Here is a 26852-nt window from a genome sequence, read left to right as displayed (position 1 = left end):
GTGTGTCTACCTGCCCGCAGTCAATGTCAAATTTATAGTTTAACATTGACAGCAGTTGTCGTATTGAGAGAACAACAATAACACAGTATTATCAATACCACGTGGTGAGCGGTTTCTGCTTCTGTTTATAAAGAGAGAGCTTGTAGCTTATAAACCATTGGAAAAACATAGCAGTGCCTAGATGAGAAGGGATTTTACATACACTAAAGTGTAATATTGATTCCAGGTAGCGTATTTGTATATTAGAGGTTGGAAAGAAACGTAACTGCATGTTATGAATTTATAAATATGCGTAATTGTTTTATAAGCAATGCATTAGAACAGGAATATACGATTAATATATTATTTTGTGTCAAAATTGATTTTCATTAATTTTTAGTTTATTTCTTAATTATACCGAAGAAATAAATTAAGCTAGTTCGGTTATTTAATAACGCAGACACATCCGGATTATTGAGTATAACGCTATGTCCGAGTACAGTGCATTATTACGCAATTGTTTAAATCGAATTCAGATGGTGATTTAGCGTTTTAAAATATATTTATGATGAAATTGTCGCGTTTATTGCATTAATTTAAAAAGCAACATTTTTAACGTGTCAGAATATATATATGATGTATTTAGAATAATAAACAAGTTGACGCGGTTTACATAGTGATGTTTTTCTTTTAGATATGACAAAAGAAATAGTCATGGAAAAGGAAGAAGCCGAAAGGAAATTAAGCGTTCCTAAAATATGTCATGATTTCGAAGGGGACGAAAATAAAGCAACAGAAAGTAATAAACTTTTACAGAGAAGAAAAATGTTGAACTCTGAAATTCCAAACTTGAAGACCCTGACATTGAATACAAATGCTCACGGACGATCATGTTCCTTTCGCAATCGACCGCGGCCAAAACTGTTAGACGTTGATCTCGATCGGCCAAGGAGAAGCAGTTTGCCATCACCGGTCAGAAGCCAACATCTTTCAGTTTCTTTTGAAGATATAAATAGGCGTGAAACCACACAACAGCCGTTACAGCGTGTAAGGTCATTTAAGACAACTTCAAAAGGTGGAATAGTGAACAGGGGGGATTCTTTCAAACGAAGTTCGAACAGTATAAATTCCACAGGAAGTGCTATTGTAAATACAGATAATGCAGTCAATAGTGGACCATCTAACAGGCCAAGAGCAAATAGTACACATTCAAAAGAAAGTGCTAATGCCGAAAGTATCGCCTCTTCATCAGAAACACAAATTTATAAAGTAGCAATGCTCGGAGACAAAGGAGTTGGGAAGACGTCACTGACCAACCAGTTTATGACGTCAGAATTTGTGGCATTTGAGAACGACCAAGGTAAGAATATTTTTATATATATCATTTTACTTTATAGATATTTCAAATATCTTATGCAAATACGTTTAAACATTGTATAAAAATAAAAATAAAATACAAGAATTTCTACCGGGTAAACGATTCTATTTTACATGGAATAGTCGCAGTCAACTTAAAAGTAGAATATCAGAAATATGTATACATGTTACAAGAGATTATCTTTGAGTGTATGGGAAAACAACTTACGAAGCAAAATATTTGCAAAGAAATACTTGTAAAGATATATTCACTACAAGTATTTATTAATTGCTGCTGCGTTAAGAACTATGTCATCCTTTAGTATTTGCTGCCTTTCAAGCCGATGTAGACATTTATTGGACATTGCAGAACGTATATTTCAAATTCATTAATATATAAATGCATAATGGAACAACTAATCAATTTGTGGCTCGCGCAGTAATGGATATCTGTACAGTTTTCACTACAGGGATTCATTTTTGTCTCTGCTGTTTATTCATGTGAAACACCTGCCTGCATTGCACCTATCAAATAAATTCCCATACGGCTTACGTTAACGTTAGGGTTATAAAGTATGAATGTAAACACACTTAATAATTTGGAATAAAGATATTTCTACTTCCGATTTTTTGTTTTTACAGACTATTAGCAGCTCCAAAAACATCGAAAACAGTTTTATTTCGAATAGAAACCTTGATCATCGGGTACGAATAACTAGTTACCGCTGTGTTCGTTTCTCAACTGAAATTGAATGTGTGTATTATTAGACACGGTTTTCATTTTCATGATGAATTACTATGAACAGAGAAAATAACCTTATTGTTCTGTTTAAACCATTTGCTGAAATTTACTATTAGAAGGTTTATTGAAGTATGAACGTCTCGGCTAATCCAGATAAAGAATGAAATACTTACGTTTTGTGTATCGGAAGTACAGTCGACTATATTGTTAATTAACACTTATCATGCTGGACACGACTAATTCTGTCTTTGCTACCAGTACAGATCATGATCAGCCAACACATCCGTGCAGTCTGATCATGACCTGCACTGTTCGCCATTCAGTCAGTATCGTTAAGCACTAATTTTAACAGTTAATGGCACTGCCCAAATTAAAAGATGGACAAGTTCATTATAGAAATTTAGCAGGGTAAGGGTTAATAAAGTTTACCTTAGCATTGCTATTCTAAATGCGTTTTCCTTCCTTATCTAGTCTATAAATTGCAACGATGAAGTTAAAATATCAAAGCGTACATTCGATTGATAAAATATTACAACTTGTACCATCAGACAGACATAAACTCTAAACATTGCATTATGATTATATAAATAAATGACTGCAGTACACACTATAATCCTTTCTAAGTGTCTGTAACGTATACCACCTTGAAGAACACTGTTCATGCTAAATAAAAATCGAAAAATGAAAAGAAAAAATAGGTCCATGTTTGAGGCAAGAACAATATTTTCAGTCAAACAAACACATTGTAACATGAAACCATAAACTACAGTGGTGGTGTATGACATAGGTTTCCATAACACATACGATAATGCAGTTATTACATGATATACCTGTACCTGTTAAAATAAAGTGAAACACAGACCTACGATGTGAATTTAGCATGAAATGTACAGGGAAAACAGAACTGTGAATTATTCAAGTCCATCTTTACGCGATTACAAGTTTCTTGTGCCAGTTTGGCTATTTTGTTCCAATTACCTAATAATTATAGTGTTCCCAGATCGTAGTACAATATTGTAAAAAGACGTTTTTGTAGCAATGATAAAATTTTATATGCTGGAGCTGAAAAAAGCTAAGATGCGTACACAAATAATTTAAGGAATGAGTCAGCAGCAATTAAAATTTAAAAATTCCTACATTTACTAAATATTCACGTACACAAAGTATAAAGTTTGAATTGTAAGATGCAATGTGCTCCTATATATGATGTTATTATTTTGATCTTAGATATGCACATCAAAGTTCCCTTCCAAACCCAGTGTCGTGACTAAAATACGATCATACGATCATGACAGCATTGCGTGTACTTGGCGCCAAAATCGGTCACTCATTTTTTTTTATCTTACTTGTACAAAGACAGACTTGAAGCAGTCTAGAATGTGTGAAATAGCAGTTTCGCAGCAACGAAATGAACTGTACCTATGAATGTCAAACAGTAGCTTAATATGTTACACAACATTCCACCTTTTGTTTGTGCATTTGTAGAGAAGATTACTTCGTAATATACTAAATGTCAAATCAAGATGTCTGACTGGAACCATTAGAAAGGTAGTAGCATGGTGCCAACAAGAATCAGAGCTTGAAAATAAATCTACATAGAATACAAAAGGATTGTATAAATTATTTACCTACTGTCTACATTCTGAATAAATACTTAATAGTAAGTCGTCAACAAATATTTGAATACTATGTATTTGAGGTACATAAAGCTTTATGCATGGTTGCAAAAGTTTTTGTTCATTTTTTTTTCCTGAGCCAGGTATCAAAGAATACATCTTACTACAATAATTAAGTGGGATTAATGTATTTAATAGCGTTTGTTTTAAACGTTACTAGAATTGATTGCTTAATATTATATCGATTCCGTTATGTCTTATACGTATATATTCAGATCAAATATGCAAGCTTTTTTTTATCTCGTCAGAATGTAATAAAAAGCATGGACATGGTTTAAAACAAGAGATTTCCTACATGTACATAGGCAGCTGTCTCTGTATCCACAAATAAGATATAAATTATCCAACCACAAAAGATAACTTAACAATATTTCCACACGTTGTCTGATCATGCCAAATTTATGTCTGACTGTAATCGTATAAACACGAATTACGGCTTGAAAATATAATAATAGACGAATTGATTTAAAAGCTGATAAATGAATTATTCATTTGTGGAAATATTACGGAATGGAAAAGACAATCATTTTCCCTCTCTTAAACTGATAATTGGAAAAAGAGGCAAGCCTCGCATTGTTTCTTGGAGGAAAAATGGTAATTAATATAATGAGACGCACCATGAGAAAACAAAAATAGTGCATTTGCGACCAGCATGGATCCAGACCAGCCTCCGCATCCGCGCAGTCTGGTCAGGATCCATTCTTTTCGCTAACGTTTAATCTAATTGCAATAGGCTTTAAAAGCGAACAACATGGATCCTGACCAGACTGCGCGGATGCGCAGGCTTGTGTCGCAAATGCGCTATGTTGGTTTTCTCATGGTGCGGCTCATATTTCAAACAGTGCTGAGATCGTTTGTTTCAAATATGTTTATAAGTATATTTACCTTATACTAATAGCTAAAATTGTTAAAATATTAAGATGTACGTTTTGTGATTTCGACTATCATGACTTTTAAATGTATTTACTCATTTAAAAATGCTGACGTTCAGATATGAGCCTTAATTCAAGAATGAGCCTTAAATCAAGTAAATGTTGAAACAAAGTTGAAAATGACGTATCTGCTGTATCTATGCGACATGTTTGATTCGGAAATAGAGCGACCACAAGCCTTGGGTCTTCTCTGTTCAGGAGATGGTTTTTTAATTGAGTTCCGTAACTATTAACATTTCACATGGAGCTGACTAAGAATATTAGAAGAAATCTATAGATTTAGTTAGTGACAAAATGGTCACTTTTTTTTTATTTTCCAATACTTAAAATGAGAAAAAGCACAAATTAACAATGAAGTTACACGGTAATATTTAGATGTTAAACATTTTATAATTTTCATTTTGATCATCTATTGATTACGTTATCTTCGACAAACAAACATGGACTTAAATTTCAAACAGAGATCTAGGTTGTGTTGTGGTATGTTTAGGACACACGGTTATTATTTCAGATTGAATTATTCCGATCGCCCGACATATTTATATCATGCGCTCAAGATAAGATGTCATGCGATCGAACCAAGACGTGCGATCGAGCACTTGAGATCAAACGTCGTGCAGACGTGCACTTAAGATTATAAGTCTAGCACTCGAGATTATTTCTCTTGAAACTGGTCACTGGTTAATCATCTCAAGCACTTGCATCCTATCTGTCAAGCGCGACTTCTTACTTCGTTCGCACGGCACTTTATCCCAAGCGGTCGAGATCAATTAATTTAAAAATTCGATGACACGACTCCATATCTCAGATGCTTGACATCATTTCTCTTGCGCACGACATGTTGTTTTCGGTCACACGGCATCAAATCTATTATTTCAATAGCACGACTTATCACCTCAAGCACTCGGCATCTTATCTGCCGAGCGCGCGACTTCTTACTTCGTTCGCACGACACTTTATCTCGAGCGCTCGAGATTAATTAATTTAAAAATAAGTGTATGTTTAAACATAACACGATACCGTAGGAATATTAATCTGTTGAATTGTTTCATTTTATTGACTTAGAATTCTGTATATAATGTTTTAAAAACTAACTGCTCAGCAACAAATGTATTTCCTAAAACAAGTGAGAAATTATCATATATCGATAACAAAAACTAATCATCCTTCTTAATCCAATGTATGTATAATATTTCTTATTTTTTTCTTTCTTTTCTTTCAGTTTTCTTAATAATGTATACTCCGACCTGAGAAAATAATCGCTATTTTTTATCATCCTAATTCTTATGCTAACATGCGGACCGATCAATTTTGTGTATGTTTAACCGTCTCATATTGTGTACTTTAAACGGTTGTATTTGTATTATCTTACTACCCCACAATCAAACGAGTGTAATTAACAGTCACGGTTCAGTTCACAACATGCAGATATTCACACTACACGCAAACGTTATACTCGTATCGTTGGTTAAATTGATTTTAATATAGAAGAATGGGGTTTATAAAGCAGAGTGTTATATTTTGCTGCTTGCTTGTGCTTTTTACATACTTAAAATCTTTTCTGGAACCTAAGCTTCCAGTGGTGTTCGATGGATATTATCACCCGGCTTTTAAGAACGTGGCTGACAAATTTAAGGCTAATTTGGAAAGTGGAAAAGAACGTGGTGGGGCATTGGCGGTATATCACAAAGGACGCGTGGTTATAGATATATGGGGAGGCTATGCTGACGAGGAAGCACAGCGTCCGTGGCAAAAGGACACTATGACTCTTGGATTTTCAAACACCAAAGGTATCGCAGCTGCAATGGTTGCAAGAATGGTTGAAAAGGGTCTTATTAATTACAAGAGCCTGGTATCTGACTATTGGCCAGAGTTCGCTCAAAGTGACAAAGGAAATATTACTGTTGAAATGCTACTTAGTCATCAAGCAGGGTTAGTAGCTCTTGATGAGCCAGTTGGTTTTCTTGATTTCAATAACAATCCTGACAAAGTTGAAAAACGTTTGTCTTCTCAGAGAACAGTATGGCCAGCCGGTTCATCGCATGGATACCACAGTTTAACGTATGGTCCTTATGTTGACACTCTTATTAGAAAAGCCGACCCGAAAGGAAGAAGTACAGACAAGATTTTCAGAGATGAAATTGCCAAACCCTTTGAAATAGATATGTACATGAACGCACCACGAGAAGAGTACTTTCGCGTTGCACGTTTATATGAAGACCCAGTGTTGAAATCGCTCTTTAAATCGGTAACAAGTGAAAGGTACAGACCTATTTTCATGAATTACGTGACAAATCCAGATTCGCTAGTCGCCCGGGCTGGGAGGGCTGTGAGAGAATTTACTAAAGGTTCACTTATTCTTAATAATCCATATTTTAGGGAAATTCAACTGTCGTGTTACTCTAGCACCGGTACAGCACGTGGATATGCCAAACTCTATGGTATCATTGGTAACGGTGGCATTTTAGATAATCAGCGTCTTTTATCTGAAGACTCTATAAAAATATTGGCTACACCCCTTGTATCTGGAAAAGACGCTACTTTAGGTACGGAAACAAGTTTCGGCCCCGGAACCACCTTCAAAGAGAACCCCAGAGGGGAAAATATGTTTGGGCATGCTGGTAATGGCGGACAGCTTGCAATGGCAGATCTTAAAAATCATCTCGGTATTGCCTATCTTACAAATTTCATGTCATTGTATGGTTTTGGAGACGACCCGAGATATGTTGACCTAGAAAACGAACTTTATAGTAGTTTAGATAGATATATAGCACAGGAAGGTTCATAACCACATTGTACATTCAAGTTGAAGGATATTTTAATTCCGTGGATCCGTGTGATAAAAAGAATATTACATTTGTGTTTCGACATTGAAAAACAACAAAATTGCACCTAGGACCTTCACGGCATTAATATTTTTTAACTTTATTGATTTTATCTACTAGGTAGATATATGTATAAAATAATATTGTGCGTTTCAAAGTACTTAAACAGTATCACCGTGTGAATTTATACTATGCATAACGTATCGACTACGAAATGTAAACGTATCGTGTAGATTGCTTGAAAGTTGTCTATTTGGCGAATAAAAAGTTTGTAAACTTTTCTTACAATGAACCATTTATGAAAACAGTCTTATTATAATAGAGATTAATTGTTTTAAGACTACAGAGAAAAACTCGTTATTGTTTTCTTTTTATCACCAAACTGTTTGAAGTGATTTCATCTACATTGTAATATGATTATAAAATGTGTACTCTGTTAAGAATTTATGGTGTCCCGATAGGGCCATCATACTGTTGATCGTACTATAGTACTGTCGGCTACTGCAGAGGTTATTTACGACACTCCGATAACACGACGCAACAGCACGATTAGACGATGTGATAGAACGATAACACGATGTGACTGATTTCAAAAATATAAGCCTCTAGCAAGTTCTCAAAATGGGACTTTATGGTAAAATATTTTCAGATTTGGAAACTTTACAGTGAACGTTTTATAGCAGAATGTCAATTAGTTCGAAACGGAGCACCCAGTCCCTTATAGGGGCCGCTAGAGCTGATCTTCCTCAATTTTTGTCTGTAGTATCGTTTTAAGATTTTCCTCCAGAATTATTCAAAGGGGGCGCTTGACCGCTTTTAGTTGCCGCGCTAGCACAAATTGAAAAATCAGCAATGACTCTCATAAGCCTCTCAGACTTGGACTGTAGCATAATTGTAAGGTCCTCTCCAAGTTTTGTTTTAAAGGGGGTTGGGTACTTTGTTTCTTTTAGGGTCATCTAGAATTTAAAAACTTGAAACTTTTAAATGGCTTTTGTTCATGAACCGCTCGATGGAAAGCATCTTTGTAAGGCCCCCTCCAAAATTTATTGAACTGACAGCGCTAGGCCCTAAATTCTATTGCAAATTGTACAATGAGCCTACATTTGTTTGAAGTTCTCATTATATGATATTAATAATATATTTGTCAAATGTCTACATTATTGTACCCCCCGAACAACAAAGTTGTAAGGGGGGGGGGGGATGGGTATACTGGTTTCAGGTTGTCTGTCTGTCTGTCTGTCTGTCCGTCCGTCTGTCTGTCTGTCCGTAGACACAATCTTGTGCGCACCATCTCTCCTCATCCCCTTGACACAATTTAATGAAACTTCACACAAGTGATCAGTAACAACAGTAGTTGTGCACGGGGCATGTTAGGTTCTTTAAAAAAAATTATTACAGAATTATACCCCGTTGTCTAGTGACCTCCGTGGCCGAGTGGTTAAGGTCGCTGACTTCAAATCACTTGCTCCTCATCGATATGGGTTCGCGCCTCACTCGAGGCGTTGAATTCTTTATGTGAGGAAGCTATCCAGCTGGCTTACGGAAAGTCGGTGGTTCTACCCAGGTACCCGCTCGTGAAAAGCTGGAAAGTCATATGACCTTAAATTGTGTCGGAGCTACGATAAACCCAAGAAAATAAATAAATAATACCCCTTTGTCTACTTAGTTCATATTGAGGTTTTGCATGCGATTTAAATCTTTCTAAGTACTAGGACTATTGGATTGAGACTACAAAGCTATTTTAAGGGTCTGTATCTTGCACTTACGTATTTTAACAGAACTATACCCCTTTTGTACGTAATGTGTAAACACTGGCGAGAACACTGGATTGTTTCTTTTAAAGCGGGAAAAATAAATTGTTTGCTTCCGGTAAAAAATAGGGTAGGTATGTCGTTTTTTTCTGTAGGGGGCGGATATATCTGATGATGACAAAGCCGCTTATTGTCCATATTTTATGTATTTTAAACAACGATATTGAGATATTGAGCTTTTCGATCGTTGGTTTAAAATATGTGTATATGTAAATATGTAATGGATTTGCTTTGCATTTACCTTAGTTGTAATTGTTCGATTAGACATACAGGCGTATCTGAAATTTGACTTAAGTCATTTGAAATGCAAGTATAAGTTAAATATATCTACTTTATTCAAAACGAGCCAGAAATATTAAGAAATGCGAGGAAAGCAACAATACAGTATACTGACCTAGTTCCAATTATGCCAGAGGGTTAATATTTAAACGGTTATGATTAAACATGCATTAAATATGTACATTAAGACACACTTTAAACTAACCACTAGACTGACAATAAAGTTATTTCTACGTTTTTTCTTGTTGCTTAATGCAATAGCTGGTCTATTCTAGAACTTTCCTGAGTGGACATAAGCTATAGTCTGGATCAGTTCACTACATTGAATCATAAAAATGTAAAAAAAAGATATATCTTAGTCTAGGAACTAGTCTAGTCACGCTTGCATGAGTCAAAATAATGGTCGTTTTGCAGATGATGTGTAGGTGTTTAGGTATACCTTGTCCACGGAGACTTTGGTATTTCAACTTTCAGTTGACGATAAAATCAATATACCGGCGGCGCATTGTACGAAAGACCGGTGGTGACTTCGAACATCTCACTTCAAACGTCATACTTCACACTTAATATATAATGCTTAATACACATACAAATAATAGGAACAGGAAAGTCTGAACTTTGAAGTCTGAAGTTTGAAGTGTGAGGTCTGAAGTGTGAAGTTAGAAATGCGAAATTTGAAGTGTGAAGTCTGAAGTGTGTGAATTCTTAAGTGTGAAATTTGAAGTCTGAAGTGTTAAGTCTTTTTCGGCCGTTTTTTCTTCTTCTATTTAAAGAACAACCTGGAATTACCGAGAGTATAATGATTATGGTTGAGTTACTTTTGACTCCAGAGGCATAATTTGAATGGATGTAGTAGAGTATAATATACTATATATAAGAGAAGACGATATTAAAAATATTTCCTTTATAAGTCCGTTTAAAAGTACTGTCCACCGAATTGGACCAATTTTGAATCCAGTGGCTGAATACCTCTAGTACTAGAGAACCGCTAGGTAATGCCACACACCATGTACCTAATTTCTAGGCCTTTCTGTTTTACACAAGGCATGAAGCTTTTTTAACATAGTGTTTGCTTTCGTTTACCAGGGTAACCACATTTCTGCATTGAATGCAATTTTTATGTGCGTCACTCGTGTATCGCCCCCGTGAGATTGTTTAAAAAGTATCCCAATAGTTTTTCTCAAGAAGATTTTGAACGGACGGACGACAGACAGTGAATTTCCCCTTATTTTTCGAATATCATCAAGTGATTTAATCTAAAATCGAGAAGTCGTTTATTTCTCTAGAACATTTAAAATGTACACAATTAATAATACTAAATACTCAATTCTAATATGCTTGTTTCTGTTAAAACAAGCTTGGGCTAAAATGACTCACGATAACGCGCGCTACAATATTTTATCTACTCTTTTTAGATTAAGGGCATACTAGAATCGAAATAATGTATATATACATAAAAAATCGTGTTTTACCTCACAATTAATAAACTCAAAATCGGTTATACGTCGCTACGCCCTCGTGGAATTAGTGCACGGACGTATAACCTTTGTATAAATAATGTTAAACACGGTTTGTCTGTACATTATTTCTTAAATAAGAAATGGCGTACAGATCTATGCCAATACACAATAAGCAGACGACGTCAAGTCACGTGATGTTAAATCTGTGAAGTGCGAAGTGTGCAGTCTGAGTCTGAAGAATGAAGTGTGAAGTGAGAAGTATGATGTCTAAAATCTGAAGTGTGAAGTCCGAATGTAAAGTTTGAAGTATGAAGTTTGAAGTCACCACCGATCTTTCGTAGTATTGCAATACATGATCACTGTTCAAGTTTTAATCGTCAACATATTTGATAAAAAGACATATAAAATTATACTTAAAGACGTTAAAGTGTAAAACAATATTCAAAAAAAAATATCTTAAAATGGTAAACTGGCGAACGAACAATGTTGTTATGAGATAATGTTTAAATGATTAACACCTTCATAACTTTAGGATTGATTTAAAATCACTGATAACGTTATCTTTGACCTACGTTTAATCGAGCGAAATGAAAAACGCAAACAAACCTGAACTGACCTTTTAAAAGGAAATACAGATTTGGTATTATATGGTATTTGCTTTTAATATTGGTGGATGGTCCGGCTTCCATCGTCCTACATTCTTAATCCTGCGTTAGCAATTTTATTTTGTCATCTCCTCAAAACCTAATGGTCAGAATTAGACCGAACTTGGCCCGTAACATGCTGGAATGAAACTCTATCAAGCTTGTTCAAGCCGGTTGTAGCATCATTATAAGGTCCTCAAATGGGCACTTGACCCCGATTAGTGCTAGAGCTAAAATCAGAAATGATTTTAAACGACCTCTTCTCATGAACCGCAAGATGGAACCTTGGTCTTTATCATTATAAGGTCCTGTCCCAGTTTTGTTCAGATAAGGGCGCGTGGCCAATAGGGGCAATTGACCCCGTTTTGGGACCGCTAGAGCTAAAATTAAAAATATATTTAAACGACTTCTCATGGACCGCTGGATGGATCTTCATCAAATTTGGTCCTCTTTCAAATGTGTTCAAATGGCTGCGGTTGGCTTCATTAGGGACCGCTAGGCAATGTAGCAAAATATAGAAAAAAACATTGAAATAACCGGTTTTAATGAACTAATTAAATGATTTTCATCAAACCTGGTTAGAAGTAAGGTCCGATGGTCAAAGTCCTCTTCAGGTTAGCGACTTAGGCCCATCCTGACCTCTTGTCTGGACTTGCTGTTGTAGATTTCTATCAACTGCCCAACACTATGATTAGATTTTAAAACATGTGAGCGGTTCAATAATATTTAAAAGAGAAGTCGTTGATTAACATTCTAGAAGAAAGTTTTGTTAAACAAAACGTGTGTATGGCAGCAAAAGTTCCGTTTTGCTAAAATGGTGCATATAAACATTTACTTCCTAGATGCATTGGGCCCGAGAAAATAATCACTATTTTTGTTTCCTGATCTCTATGTCACAATGTTTGATGTTTCATACCGTCCAAATATTGTTATGTAAATAAACGCTAACGTGTTATATCTTTGGTCACTACAGAAGATACAGCACGTTTCGTATGTTGGGACAATGGGGTTTATTAAACAAAGTGCTATATTTTGCTGCTTGCTTGTGCTTTTTTCATATATAAAATCATTTTTGGAACCTAAACTTCCAGTGGTGTTCGATGGATATTATCACACGGCTTTTAAGAACGTGGCTGATAAATTTAAGGCCAATTTGGAAAGTGGAAAAGAACGTGGTGGGGCATTGGCGGTATATCACAAAGGACGCATGGTTATAGATATATGGGGAGGCTATGCTGATGAGGAAGCACAGCGACCGTGGCAAAAGGACACTATGTCCATCGGTTTCTCAAACACGAAAGGCATTGCAGCTGTAATGGTTGCAAGAATGGCTGAAAAGGGTCTCATCAATTACAAGAGCCTTGTATCTGACTATTGGCCAGAGTTCGCTCAAAATGACAAAGGAAATATTACTGTTGAAATGCTGCTTAGCCATCAGGCAGGGTTAGTAGTTCTTGATGAGCCAATTGGTCTTCTTGATATCAGAGATAATCCTGAAAAAGTTGAAAAGAGTTTGTCTTCGCAGAGAACTGTGTGGCCGGCCGGTTCATCGCATGGATATCATACTATAACATATGGTCCTTATGTTGACACTCTCATTCGTAAAGTTGATCCGAAAGGAAGAAGCACGGAAAAGATATTCAGAGAAGAAATTGCCAAACCTTTCGAAATAGATATGTTTATGAACGCACCACGAGAAGAGTACTACCGCGTTGCACGTGTATATGAAGACCCAGTGTGGAAAACGCTCTTTAAATCGATAACAAGTTCTAGGTACGCTCCTCTTTTCTTCAAGTACCTGGTGAATCCAGATTCTTTAGTCGCCCAGTCAGGGAGGGCTGTGAGAGAATTTTCTAAAGGTTCATGTATTCACAATAATCCATATTATAGGGAAATTCCTCAATCGTGTTGCTATGGTACTGGTACAGCTCGTGGATTTGCCAAACTCTATGGTATCATTGGTAACGGTGGCGCTACAGGAGAACAACGCCTTTTATCTGAAGACGCTATAAAAATATTGGCTACACCCCTGGTATCTGGACAAGACGCTACTTTAGGTATGGAAACAATTTTCGGTCCCGGAACAGGCTTTAAACAGAACCCTAGAGGGGAACGTATGTTTGGACATACCGGCCATGGTGGACAGGTTGGCATGGTAGACCCTAAACATCATCTCGGTATCGGATATCTCACAAACTTTATCTCAATGTACGGACTTGGAGATGATCCAAGATATGTTGATCTAGAAAATGAACTTTATAGTAGCTTAGATAAATATGTAGAACAGGAAGGCTTAAAATAAGGACATCTCAACATTGAACTTTTGATTTCGAATTGAATTTTTCATGAATATCTGAATTAAGTGGACCTACAAAATGAACTCCATAACAGTTAAAGCGGCATGCCTCCAGATCGTGCGATATAATTTTTTTAAGATATCTTGAAATAAATGCTGTATTTCTTAAAAGGCTTTAAAACTTAATTACTGACAAACTTTATGTTACGGAAACGCATGAGAATTTGCTATTTTTACTACTTTTTACGATGAAAATCGAAAAGCTTTTGTCACGCTTTTACTCCAGGTAAATTGTCTCGATTGTAAATATTTATATATCAAGATCGTTATTCTTTACTTCAGCTATAGCGCTATTGGTTACGGCGATGGAAAAATGTCTTTATTGCCGCGGCGGTCCGGGGTTCGATTCCAGACACGGCCATCATTTTTTCTTGATTTGGATTTTTTAAAATAGTTTAGAAACAAAAATTCATATTCTGATGTTCATAATATGACCAATTTGAACTTCAACTTCAATTTGAAAGAAACATTATTTTTTAGCCAAATCGGGAGGTCAATGCCTTTAAGTTATAACATAGCAGTTTTCACGGCATCAGTATGTCTTTACTTTATCATGTGTATTGGTTTCAATCCTACATGTTAGTCATAATTATTTTAAAACTTATGAATACGTGTAAACAGAGATGTCAGGGTGTTTATGTACACACTCTGCATAATACCAGTGTTAGCCATGACCTAGAATGGTACTAGTAGCTTTCACGCTTCATACATAGTTCCAGACCTGGTCAGCCCGTGGTCAATATAATGGGAGTGGGTGATTATTATGGTATATTGTTACGGCGATATTCCAGTTAGGCGGCACTGAAAAGTTAGGCATTGTTCTCTCTGCTTCAAGTAAACACCTTCGTTTTTATTACTGAAAGTTTGTTTTGAAAAAAAATACGCTATTCCCCCAAACACGTACGCGCATGCACGTACGCACGCATTCACGCACGCACTCGCTTTATGATTAATATCACGTTCTATTCATTGACGTATGCCCCTTTAAGCTGACTACGACGAAAATATTCGATGTTTAAACACTGATTTCTTCTTATCAGCATACATGTATGATAAAGATTTTACATACATTTGATGAATGAATACTGCAGTATTAATTTTTCGAAATATCGCCGGTGTAATGAAGTATTTCGACCCCCATAGAATAACGACCCCCCGGTCATTATTCTATAGAAAATGTGACTCCTTTCCTGTAAAATATTGACTCCCCTTATAACAAACTGACTCCCTTTGAAAACTCTATAGAATAACGACCCCCCGGTCATTATTCTATAGAAAAACTGACCCCTCCAAGTAAAATACTGACTCCTTAAAGATGACTCCCTTCGAATCTCATAGAATAACGACCCCTGTTATTATTCTATAGAAAAAGTGACTCCTTCCGTGTAAAATACTCACTGCCGAAATTACTACATTCGAACTCTCATACAATATCGATTCCCGGACATTATTCTATTTAAAAAAGTTACTCTTTCCGTGTAAAACACCGGCTCCTAAAAAGACTTTCGACGATAATATCTATTAAAAAGTGATCCCCACCAAACCTAACGGACAATTTTACTAGATCTACAACTCTAATACCCTCCATTGCAAATAGTTAACATTTTGATTGTACTACTACTACTGGTGCCGCTGCTTCTATTGCTATTACTACATGTACTTCTTCTTCTACTACTACTACTACTACTACTTCTACTTCTACTACTACTACAACTGCTACTACTGATACTACTATACCTGCTTCCACTAATACGTCTTGTACATCTACCTCTTCTTCTCCTGCTGCTGTTGTTGCTGTCACTTATTCCTCTGCTGCTGCTGCTGCTGCTGCTGCTGAGACTGCTGCTGCTGCTGCTGCTACTGCAACTGCCACTACCACTGCTACTACTACTACTACTACTACTACTACTACTACTACTTTCTATTGTTGCCGCTACCGTACTTTACTGCCACTGCTAAGTATTGCAACTTTTATTAATACTAAGTTCTATGCTAGCAGTTTCTTGTGCAGTTTTCTTCTGAACAATTACTTCATACCGAAGTTTGCAGGGATTATTGACACTGGTGTGTTTTGTGAACGTATTGTGAATTGTTATTTTCCTGAAAAAAATGTATACACCAAGATACAGCGTCTAGAAATAGAATCCCTTTTCCCGTTGCGGAATGCTCTGATTTCTGTGTCAAGTGATGGTATCTGGGGCTAATGGTCAAACGGAAGGACGGACGGACAAGGGCAAATCTATATGCCCCCCTCCCCCGAGTGGAGGCATAAAATGCAGCAATTAGGCCTTAGATACATGAGTTATCACTAAATTTGACCAAATGACCGGGGGTCGTTTTTTTTATGGGAGTCAATATTCTTCGTGAGGTTCAGTTTACTTCACGTGGGGGAGTCATAGTACTATGATCTGGAGGTCATAATACTATGACCGGGGGGTCACTTTTTCTATAGAATAATGACCGGGGGGTCATTATTCTATGGGGGTCGAAATACTTCATTACACCGGCATTCTCTTTAAACTAGAGAAGATCCCTGCTACTAATTGACTTTTAACTCCAAAATCGTGATGTTCAAATATAATTATGCAGTTTTAGACTGCCTCGAGGATAATTGTATTATACTAAACGGCGTTTATCCTTAATACCTGTGCACTGCATCGGCATCTGGAAAATCGCCTTAATAACACGGTGTCAGTACGCATTAGAACTTGAGAATATAATCTAGGTGAATTTTCATAGAAAACCTGATATAATGTTCAAAGCAATGAATTATTTATTTGTAGAAATATCAATCAGCGAAATGGACAATCATATGGGGTAAAATCAATCGTTTCTTTCAAACTGATAATGGCAAATGTTTTTATTTTTATCAGACAAAAACCTTTTTTGACTTGTTTATTGATATTTGGCATATAAATTCTTTGTTTGAACTGTGGTGAATAAATAATAAACATAATACTACTTTGTTGTGTCAGGTTAAACCATTGTCAAAAACACGTGTGTAAATGAATTAATTATACATGTACGAGTTAATGTAATTCGACTTTCAGTTCACTCAGTTTTGGTTTTGGAATCATGTGTGTGTGTGTTCGGGTTTAACGTTTTTTTCAACAATTTTTCAGTCATATAAACGACGGTGTCTACTTGTAACAGTGACTTTATAGTGCTGCCTCACTGGAATCATAGAGACCATTCAATATATGTACATAACAGGGTTCTGTACTTGGAACAGACCATATGTAGCCCTTATATACAGATAATCTTTATCTAGTATAAGGATGAAGATGATAATAATAATAATAATAACAATTTTATTTAAAGAAGATAACATGCTTGTCTTGTAGCCGGTCTATTATAATATTATGGTCCTCTTGCATAATAGTAAATTGAAATAATGTATCCTTAGTGGCATAAACAGTATGTAGTACAATTAAAACTGGTTAAATGTTAAGTAATCCGCGCACCAAACCCTACAAACTCTTATATGAGAAAAGTACGGAAAGCGTTGTATTTCATTTAAAATGTGTAATATTGTATTATCTCTACATGATATAGTAATAACAGAAACAAACTAAAGAAAACATAAAATTACATCATATGAAATGAAAACATAAAATTACATCATATGAAATGTGAACACTACAAGATTTTTACACTTTGTGGAAAGACATAAGGGGAGGAAAAATAAATCAGAGAAAAAAGAAAAACAAAGAAGAAAGAAAGCAAACGTATGTTGTCAAGAATCGTCATGTGAATTATACACAACTAAATAAATAAGAAGAATAAATCGAATGCAATGTCACTAAGTACAGTAAGCTGAGAAACAATAAAAAGAGAATGTGTAGCAAATAATGAATATGATAAGAATGTATTTTCACGAAACTTACAATGTCTGACACGTTGATATATTATCATACAATGAAATATAATATAATAAGAATCTATATAGTTATATTAATATAGATTAAATATAATTATGGAAACTTTTTGTTCATCACATTTTGATTTGACTAAATTATTTGTCAGGCAAAGTTCTGTATTAAAGATGTTTGAAAAACAACTAACCCATATCAAAATTTATAGAACAAACCAGCACGAAATTTGGTTTAAAATAGCAAATCATAGTAAGCCTCGTTATTTTTTATGAATTAGTTTTAGTTTTCATATTAATGCGTCCATATATAAAACAATTAAATGTCATGGAACTTACCAAATAATAAGCCTTCTAAATCACCAAGGCTGATGCAAATATATAATTTAAGACAAATTAAATTAAAATATGTTTTGCAATGCAGAGTGTAATATTTTACGACATGTCCGTGCTTGTTTGTAACATATAAACTCATCATTAGAATCTAAGCTTCTAGTGGTGTTTGTTATCTAGCTTGGAGAAGTTGATTAGATATTCGACATACGGCATTTTACAAATATTTTAATGTTGCTCAGTACGCGACATACGACGCACGACATTCGAAAAATAAATTGAATGTCGTTAAGCACTCGACACACAACAAACGGTATCCGTAAAAAACACGAATGTCGTTCGGACCACAACATACAATATTTCACATATGACTTTCCTACTTTGTCTTTTTAAAGAAGAATTCGAAAGTCGTTCAGCACATACGATATAAAAAAAAAATGAATATCGTTTAGTATGCGGCATACTACATTCGTGAAAACAACTGAATGTCCCGGGATTTGGATGTAAATACGACATTCAAAAAACATTAAATGTCTGTCAGTGCGCGTAAAACGATATAAGACATCTGAAAAATATTTGAATCTCGTTCTGCACGCGACATACGACATCAAAACAAAAGTTGAATGCCGTTCAATACGCGACATACGACATTCGAAAAAAAAAATGAACATCGTCGAAAAAAGTTGGACATACGACATTCGAGCTTTGTCTTTTTACAGATAAATTCCAATGTCGTTCATCGACTAACGACATACGACCTTGAGATAAAATAATGTCGTTTATTATGGGAAAAATGACTTTCAAAGAAAAATGATATGTCGTTCAAAAATCGACATAGACATACAAACTCAACCTTTTATACAGAAAATGCCGTTTATTTCACAACATACGACTTATGACATTTGAAAAGAAATGTTGTTCCGTACGCGACATAGGACATACGAAGCTCTAACATGATTAGAACGTTGTAGCAAAACCGACATTGGACTTACAAAAGCTGTCCTTCAACAGAAAAAAATGAAAGTAATTTAGCAGGAGACATGCGACGCACAATATAGAAACAACTGAATGTTGTTCACTTCGGTTTATACAAAATTAGAATTAGTCTGTAAAAAGAATGTAGATTTATTTCTTTGAAAAGATAAAATTTGAATATCGTATGTTTAGTGTAGTTTTTACGTGTCATTCAAATCTATGTTGAATGTCGTAAGTCACGTACTGTCGTATGTTGTATATGTCGTGCTGAACGAAATACTGCCGTATGTTTAGCCAGCTTCACACTGCTGTATCCGCAGGACGTGGTGGTGCATTGGCAGTATAATTTTCGAACTGTTCTTTAACATCTAACAGTTTTGTATGAAATCTTCCTCACAAACTAGTCTCATATTATCTCCCATAGGGACTCTTAACTACTGATAGACAGATGAAACAAGTATAACATTTCAAAAACTTATAAAATTACTATTACTTTCCTGGCGTTGAAATGTGATACTTTGTTTTTTTTAATTATAGTTTTAGATTGTGTTTTGAAAAATTTTCCAAAGTTTCTTGAGACCTACAAGGTATCATTTTTTATTAAAACTGAGAGCATTGTTAAACTTTCTTTCTCATTGAACATCTTACCCCGTCTCTGGTTAATCATCATTTCTACTTTTTGTCCGTTTGTCTGGTTCAATATAATTCAATTCAGCACGGAAAAGGTCTGACGTAAACAATATTGAAACAGAAATGTTACTCGTCCAGCATACTCTATTAAACAATGAGTTATTTGCATTACTTTTAAAAGTTATCAAGAAAATACTGAAAAAATACAATGTACGAGCCCAGGCAACTGCCACTCTTTACAATTGGAACAATTATATTATTCAGACAGAATCAATTTTAAATTTGGCCGTCGTTGTGCAGTTTGAAAGTGTAACAATTTCACGGAAATATCTTTCAAGTGATAAAACAATTTATACTACATTCGTCTTGATTTACCTTGGTATGATAATTTCAAGAAGAAGTGATAACTGAAAACTACTTTACATTCCAAAAAAAAAAAAAGAGAGAGAAAAACAGATAGTGAAAAAAAAACTGTGTCTAAGGACGATATGTAAAGTCATATTGTTGGAATGTAGCAACCAGTTAAAGCGTCCAAGATTAAAATTCAGCTTTAGTGCATGGAATTTTACCAACAACATCTATATTAAGAAAATCATAGATAAAGCCAATGCCTCATGTAAAAATGTATAGCGGTATTTTTGTCTGGAAAAATATATATAGTATGTGAGTATAGATGTTGCTTATCTTTGTTAATACTTGTAGCCTGAGTCACATAGACGCTTCGTAATATAATGATAAATAGCGTATCCTGAAATGATAGTATACGGAAGGAATACTGTAACGGCATGCTCTATATCTATCGAATGTTTTGGTAGAAGTTTTATATTGCTTGTTACTTACTGTTAAAGTCACAGAAGCTGCTTTGAAAATCTATTAGATGTGAACAAATACTGTTTATCTGTCCATTTGATTTCTTATCATTGAAGTACAGAAACTTAGATAACAATATATAGGCGTAACGTTTGCAATTTAATTTAACTGTAATCATCATTTCTCCGATATTCAAAAGTATTCTCTGAAACATGGACAACGGCTGTTTGATGAAAGTACCCTTTTTATTATAAAGAAAAGAATGAAACGCATGTTACATTATTCTCAAAGTAACTTTCGCGAAGATATCCAAGCAGACAAAAAAAGAAATTGATATGATTGATACTTGTTTCATAACATGGTGCATTTAACTCTTTACCTCAGACAACCTCATGCGCCGTTTATCAGACAAATCCACACAAGCTAAAATGGACTTATGGAAGTTTCCAACCATTTCCGCAATTAAACTCAAGCATAACTGTCACTTCAAGCGCTTTCAGTAGGAGTTATAGTGCGGAATACCATGACAAACAACGCTGGTTCTATTACAAATGCTGTTGAAATTCAGAGGAGGGCCTTTGTAAATATGTGTCAGCCGAGTCTAACTCAAATGCGCTTATATGTTAGACTGCACGTTCGTCCCTATTAGGAGTAGATAAAATCCTTGATTTTGTTTGAAAGTTGTCAATAAAAGTAATACTTGACGCGGTCTAATTGTGTCCGTTAATGAAACGTACTGAAATTCGCAACACCTCCTCACGTCCCTCACGTAAGCAGAACTCTATTAAATGCAGTCTACGATCCGGAAGAAGCAAAAAATGTGACAACTCTTTGTCCATGACTGTTTGACATTAGATTGAAACTACGTTTGAACGATTTGATTACATAGATGGTTTTCTATGCGTAATCTAACACAATTTTGCGAAATGTTAAAGCGTCAAATTAATGTAAAATGTCACAAGACTAGCATGAATTCAAAAGAACATAGCAATAACTGAATAAGATGCTGATTATCGGCAAATTGTCATGTTGTGTCAGGTTGTGTGATATTTATACAGAGTAAAATGAGAATGCAAAATATGATATATGTAACAACATACATTCGCAAGCAACGGATAAAGTAATCATACACATTGTACATTGTCTCCAGTTTTGTACCCGAGGCGCAACATTATCAGAAATATATATCAGTAATGTAACATGTTGTGAAATGGCAAAGTAATTATACGTTAATTTTCGTCTGCGGCGGAAGCAACATAATATTAAATGGTAAATAATTCAGACAGTTACAAGATATGATACAGTTAACATATGTAAGAATTTAAATGAGAGAGTTTGATATACGAGCAAAATGAGCCTTTGGTTTCGAAGCGGCCCCTTTTCCCGGGTCGTTCAGTTTATCGACACAAAATCTCTTGCCCTCATTCAACTGTGTTCGAAACCCCGATTGATTGTTGATTACTTGTATAGTCAGCTACATGTTTCTGCACGTGTAAACCGGCGTGAATATACCAGTTAACGTTTTGTTAGCTCTAGTTTTATCTGAAATCCAGCATCAAAACACAATAGATGAGATAAGGGGAGACCATTTGAGCTTTCCGAATGCAACCAGTTAAAGTTTGTTTTACCTGTTTTCAGATGAACCAGAGTCAGACAGACATGTTACAGTTCTACTCAATGCAGAAGAATCTACTTTAGAAATTATTGACAGACCTATGGATAACCAGGTAATTAGTATTTATACTTTATATATAAACAGTTCTAACATGACTTGATTTGATTTCCAGTTAAACAAAGAAGGAATTCAAGCTCTGTATATTTTGTGATAAACAACGGTTCGCGCGCGGACCAGTAAGAGAGCATTATGGCGTCAATTATGACGTCAAATTGCCACAGCACGACCGATTCATTACTACTCGGGTAAATGAAGTCCAGCATAATATCTTTTAAAATATTTAAATGAGCATGTTAGAATGAAAACTATCAAGGCCTTCATGTGATTTATCGTCAATTTTACCACGGTTCTTCGTTCAAGTGCTTCGGTATTTAACCACTCGGGTTAACGCCCTTATTGTTTAATTCCTACTCATCTGAACCGTGTAAATTATACGACAAAAGTCTTAAGACCTTGATTATTTGTTAAATGGTATATAACGATGACACTATTATGCATTCAGTCTGCATTTCGTAGTGGTCGTGTATGTTTATATGGGAAAAAGAATGAATGTTATTTCTATGTCACGTGTAAAGTCGATACTAGTTAGAAAAGAAGTATGTCTTTTTGTTTAAGACAATTGCTGGGTGTGAGTCTTGGTATACACTTTTTATAAATCCACCTTTTGTAATGCAGAATGAAATAAAAGAAGTAAATCAAGTCAGTGAAAATATTTGATTGAAGTGTAAATGCTTCACATCATGCTAATGAGTTGCATATAATGCAATACAGATATAGTCTTGCTGTGGGAATTTCATCGACATCTGATTAAAAACGATATATCTTTTGTAATAAAAAGACCAGCACTAAACAGAATTTAAAGAAACATTCTGATATGCCTTCCTCTGTTAAAACTCTCTTACGCTAGAATGACGGCACGTTAACATGCGGTGACGTCAAAGTTTTTGTTGCGACAAAGAAGGAGCGTTTCTATATTTTATCTACTGTTTTAGATTAAGGGCATATTAGAATCGAAATAATTTATAGCAAAACCGTGTTTTAACACTATTTATACACTCGGGCGGTAATACGTCATACAAATAATTTCACTCGGACTGCGACCTCGTGATATTATTACGCCAGACGTATAACCACCCATCGTGCATAAATAGTGATAAAACACTCTTTTGCTATAAATTATTATTTAAATAAAAATCCATTTCATCTCTTGAATGCTGCAAATACGTATATATGATTAACTGCCTTTAAGACTGCAAATGAGTTTTACCTCCTTAGTATTACGGAGAATGTTAAAAACATTTGTTTTCACGAAACTATCCAAACATTTTATACAATAGTCACTGTGGTGTATTTCCTAGTTACCAGCATTTAAAATGTCTGAATTGGAAATCCGGCTTTTCATTTAAAAATACAATTTGCCATAATTTATTGAAACATTTATATGTTCTAAATTGTTTTTCGTATATTTCAGGAGCTAAGTGACCAATGTTTCGACGCATTTGCGGTTGTATATTCAATGACGGACCGAGCCAGCTACCAGATAGCCGTAGACCAATTGTACAATATAAGACATGAACTTTCTATAAAGGAGAAGCCTACAATATTAATAGCAAATAAGATAGACCTTGTTCGGAAGCGTAAAGTAACGAAAGAAGGTACGTACATTAGTTTTAAAATGTCTTCAGTCTAACACTATGGCCTACTTCCATGTCTAGTAGCTACTTCTCTAACAACCAGTTTTCTCTATTCTAATAGTTATTCTAAAGATTAATTAGACCTGTTTTAAGATTAAATTGCATGTCTAACCGGAAAGCTAACGTAGAGTTAGTTGTGTGCTGTAGTGTATGGCCAAATGGTATGCGTGTTATACATTCGTTCATTACCCAAACGGAAGTTCTTGTAAAATTTTCATGTAAATATTGATGAGTAAATACAATATTCCAGGTATAGTGTGTGAATACTGTTTTACCTGAAATGGAAACGACAAAACATATTTAAGCTCTAAATTGATGACACCAATTTTGCAGTACAACAGCAAACTGAATGATACTTTACTGTTCACCGCACACTTAAATCATGACATGTTTCTTTCTGGTTAAGTGAAACCTTATAAATTCTGATCAATTTGAGATGGTCTTAATTGTCTCTCCTGACGTTAGCTTCATTTGCCCGAGGACTAGCTTTGAAATTGCTTACGTGACACAGAATATATGTCTCAAAGGAGAAACGTTAATAGATAATCGACATAACTGTGCTTGAATTGTTCCACGACCGCAGTGAGTTCAGAGCACAAAATATATATTACAAGAAAATCCCTTTTGACGAATGTGCCATGGAATTAAACTTTTATTTGATCAAAACATCTACTGTGAAGGGTTTTAGAATATGATTAAACTACCTGAATCTGAACTATAAAAATAATCCGGTAATTAAATATGACAAAAGGTATCAATAGTATCTTGCATTTTATTCATTAAGAAATGCATAAATATTATTACCATTTTTGAATAGACAGCAAATGTCTAAAGTATATCAAATATAGGTTGATATGCCCAGAGCATGATGTAAAATTTAGGAATTAGTTTAACATCTGTTTGTTAGATTGTTCTAGAGCATTTTTGTACACAAATACTGTCTTTAACGAATCGAGATCGCGGCAAAACCCATTACTGTCCTGCTGTATCTGTTAAAATTTACTGATGTTTAAAGCTTTGTGAACATTTCAGAAGCCAGATCTGTTGCAAAACAATACGACAGCAAGTACGCAGAAACATCGGCTGCTCTAAATCATCATGTGGATGAGTTACTAGTCGGTATACTGAGTCAGATACGACTTACTCATACACCTGAAATGCATATGGAACGTCCAGATTTTGAGGCGAGATCTAGAGATAAACTTGGTAAATGTGCTTTACCAGGACCTAAAAGGTTGTTGAACTTTATATTCAAGAAACATCACTCCAAAGCATCGACACACGAGTGCGAAAACTTGTTTACACGTTAACTTATAACTTAACAAGTATTGGAAGTTTAACTGCACAATAACTAAAGGAGTTTATTTCCGGGAGATATAATTTAAAGGTTTGATTCCATGAAAACAACGAGTAACGGTACTATCCTATTATAATAAAATTTATACAACGATAACAGTTAGTTTAAATTCTAGTTTAATATTAGATTCCATGCTAATAAAAGACGATTCCATGCTAATAAAAGACGACTTTGTTTCGCGTTTCTGTTATAACAGAATAGTATTGTGCTAGTAATTTGCCAAGCAGTGTACTGTGAGGGTTTTCTTGATGTTATCTGAAATGTTCTGTTTAAAAGTAACTGAATATTACTGCTTATATAAATACATTTCAGTGTTTTATATTTCATAGATATCTAATATTTTAAGGTTTGAAGAGAAGTTCCCCCAACTGTTGTCATCAGAATTACTATGAAACACATTTCATTTTACATAATTATTGTTTTATCTAATATTTGTAATATTGGGGCAATTGAGAATTTGAGAGTATTTTTTCACATTACTTTATATAAGGTGTTATAACAATAAAATTGTTTATGGTGGCGTCATGTTACTTATATGAGACTCAAATTATATGAGAAATGTTGAAGCTTTAAGGACATTCAGAAAAGTTACATAATTCGTATATATGAAGCAGTTTGGAGGAATTAGATACTAGTAAACAATAGCGTATCATCGAGTATTCGCAAATCATCGACTAAATTCAGCAGACGTCTTTTACAAGTAATGTATTGGTGCTTGACTGCTTAAACTATCGATAATTGCATGGAGTATTCTTTAACAGGTTGTATATTACCTCTCTTCAATCAACATAAACACCATTTTGCATATCAATATGTCATTTCTTATTATGTTTTTCCTAATAAACTTTAATAAACCTTCTTTTGTAACTGTGACTGTTTTCTTTTTGGAAAAAAGTTAAAAAGGCTAGCGGAACAAACCGGAATTGTATTAAGAAAACATTACATAATATAAATCCATATAAACAGTATTTCAGGCACACGCGTGCATATTCCTCTAGTACAACGCTCGCATAAGTGTATTGTTCTAAAAACTCAAGATAACATTTGTAAAATGGAGATCAGGAAATGACCATAATACAGGATTTAATGTATAATATATCGATCACTAGTTAATGAACGTTCTTGAGCATAAAAAGTAGATTCGATAGGCGTTTCGAACTTTAGGGTGCTGCAATAAATATATAAACTTTTACATAGATAACCGTACAATGCATAATCAAAGAAAATTTTACTTCAAACTTATGAAATCCCATGCTCTTTTAACTGATTACGGCATTGATCTCCTTGATATATAATTGTATTTTGTACAATTCTAAGAACGACTGTCTAGACAACGGACGTAATCGCCCGTAATAAGGTAATTACATCTATATCAGACAAGGAAATCTTGAAATCGCATTAAGTTTCCGGTGGTATTATTGAAATTACGGAACAAACCATCTACCGC

The 26852-nt window shown here is 34.8% G+C and overlaps 1 protein-coding gene across 1 annotated transcript; it reads left to right on the top strand.

The window, feature by feature from the left end:
• The first annotated feature begins 71 nt into the window (after positions 1–71).
• LOC123548684 (GTP-binding protein REM 1-like) lies at positions 72–26264 on the top strand. The gene is made up of 5 exons (XM_045336157.2): positions 72–226; positions 674–1339; positions 22318–22406; positions 23826–24009; positions 25081–26264. Exons 2-5 carry the CDS (start codon positions 676–678, stop codon positions 25356–25358), a joined length of 1215 nt encoding a protein of 404 aa, XP_045192092.2. The 5' UTR covers positions 72–226; positions 674–675; the 3' UTR covers positions 25359–26264.
• Positions 26265–26852: the final 588 nt, after the last annotated feature.

The sequence above is a fragment of the Mercenaria mercenaria genome, chromosome 6 (genome assembly GCF_021730395.1).
Source record: "Mercenaria mercenaria strain notata chromosome 6, MADL_Memer_1, whole genome shotgun sequence".
NCBI lineage: Eukaryota > Metazoa > Mollusca > Bivalvia > Venerida > Veneridae > Mercenaria > Mercenaria mercenaria.
Note: the sequence above shows the minus strand (reverse complement) of the source record. Positions and strands in the feature narration are given on the sequence as shown.

Bases quoted from the DNA above. Each gene is read 5' to 3' on its own strand.
- LOC123548684 (XM_045336157.2), top strand. From the start codon at position 676: ATGACAAAAGAAATAGTCATGGAAAAGGAAGAAGCCGAAAGGAAATTA. The intron at 1,340-22,317 runs GTAAGAATATTT...ACCTGTTTTCAG, and splicing joins GGCATTTGAGAACGACCAAG to ATGAACCAGAGTCAGACAGA. The intron at 22,407-23,825 runs GTAATTAGTATT...CGTATATTTCAG, and splicing joins ACAGACCTATGGATAACCAG to GAGCTAAGTGACCAATGTTT.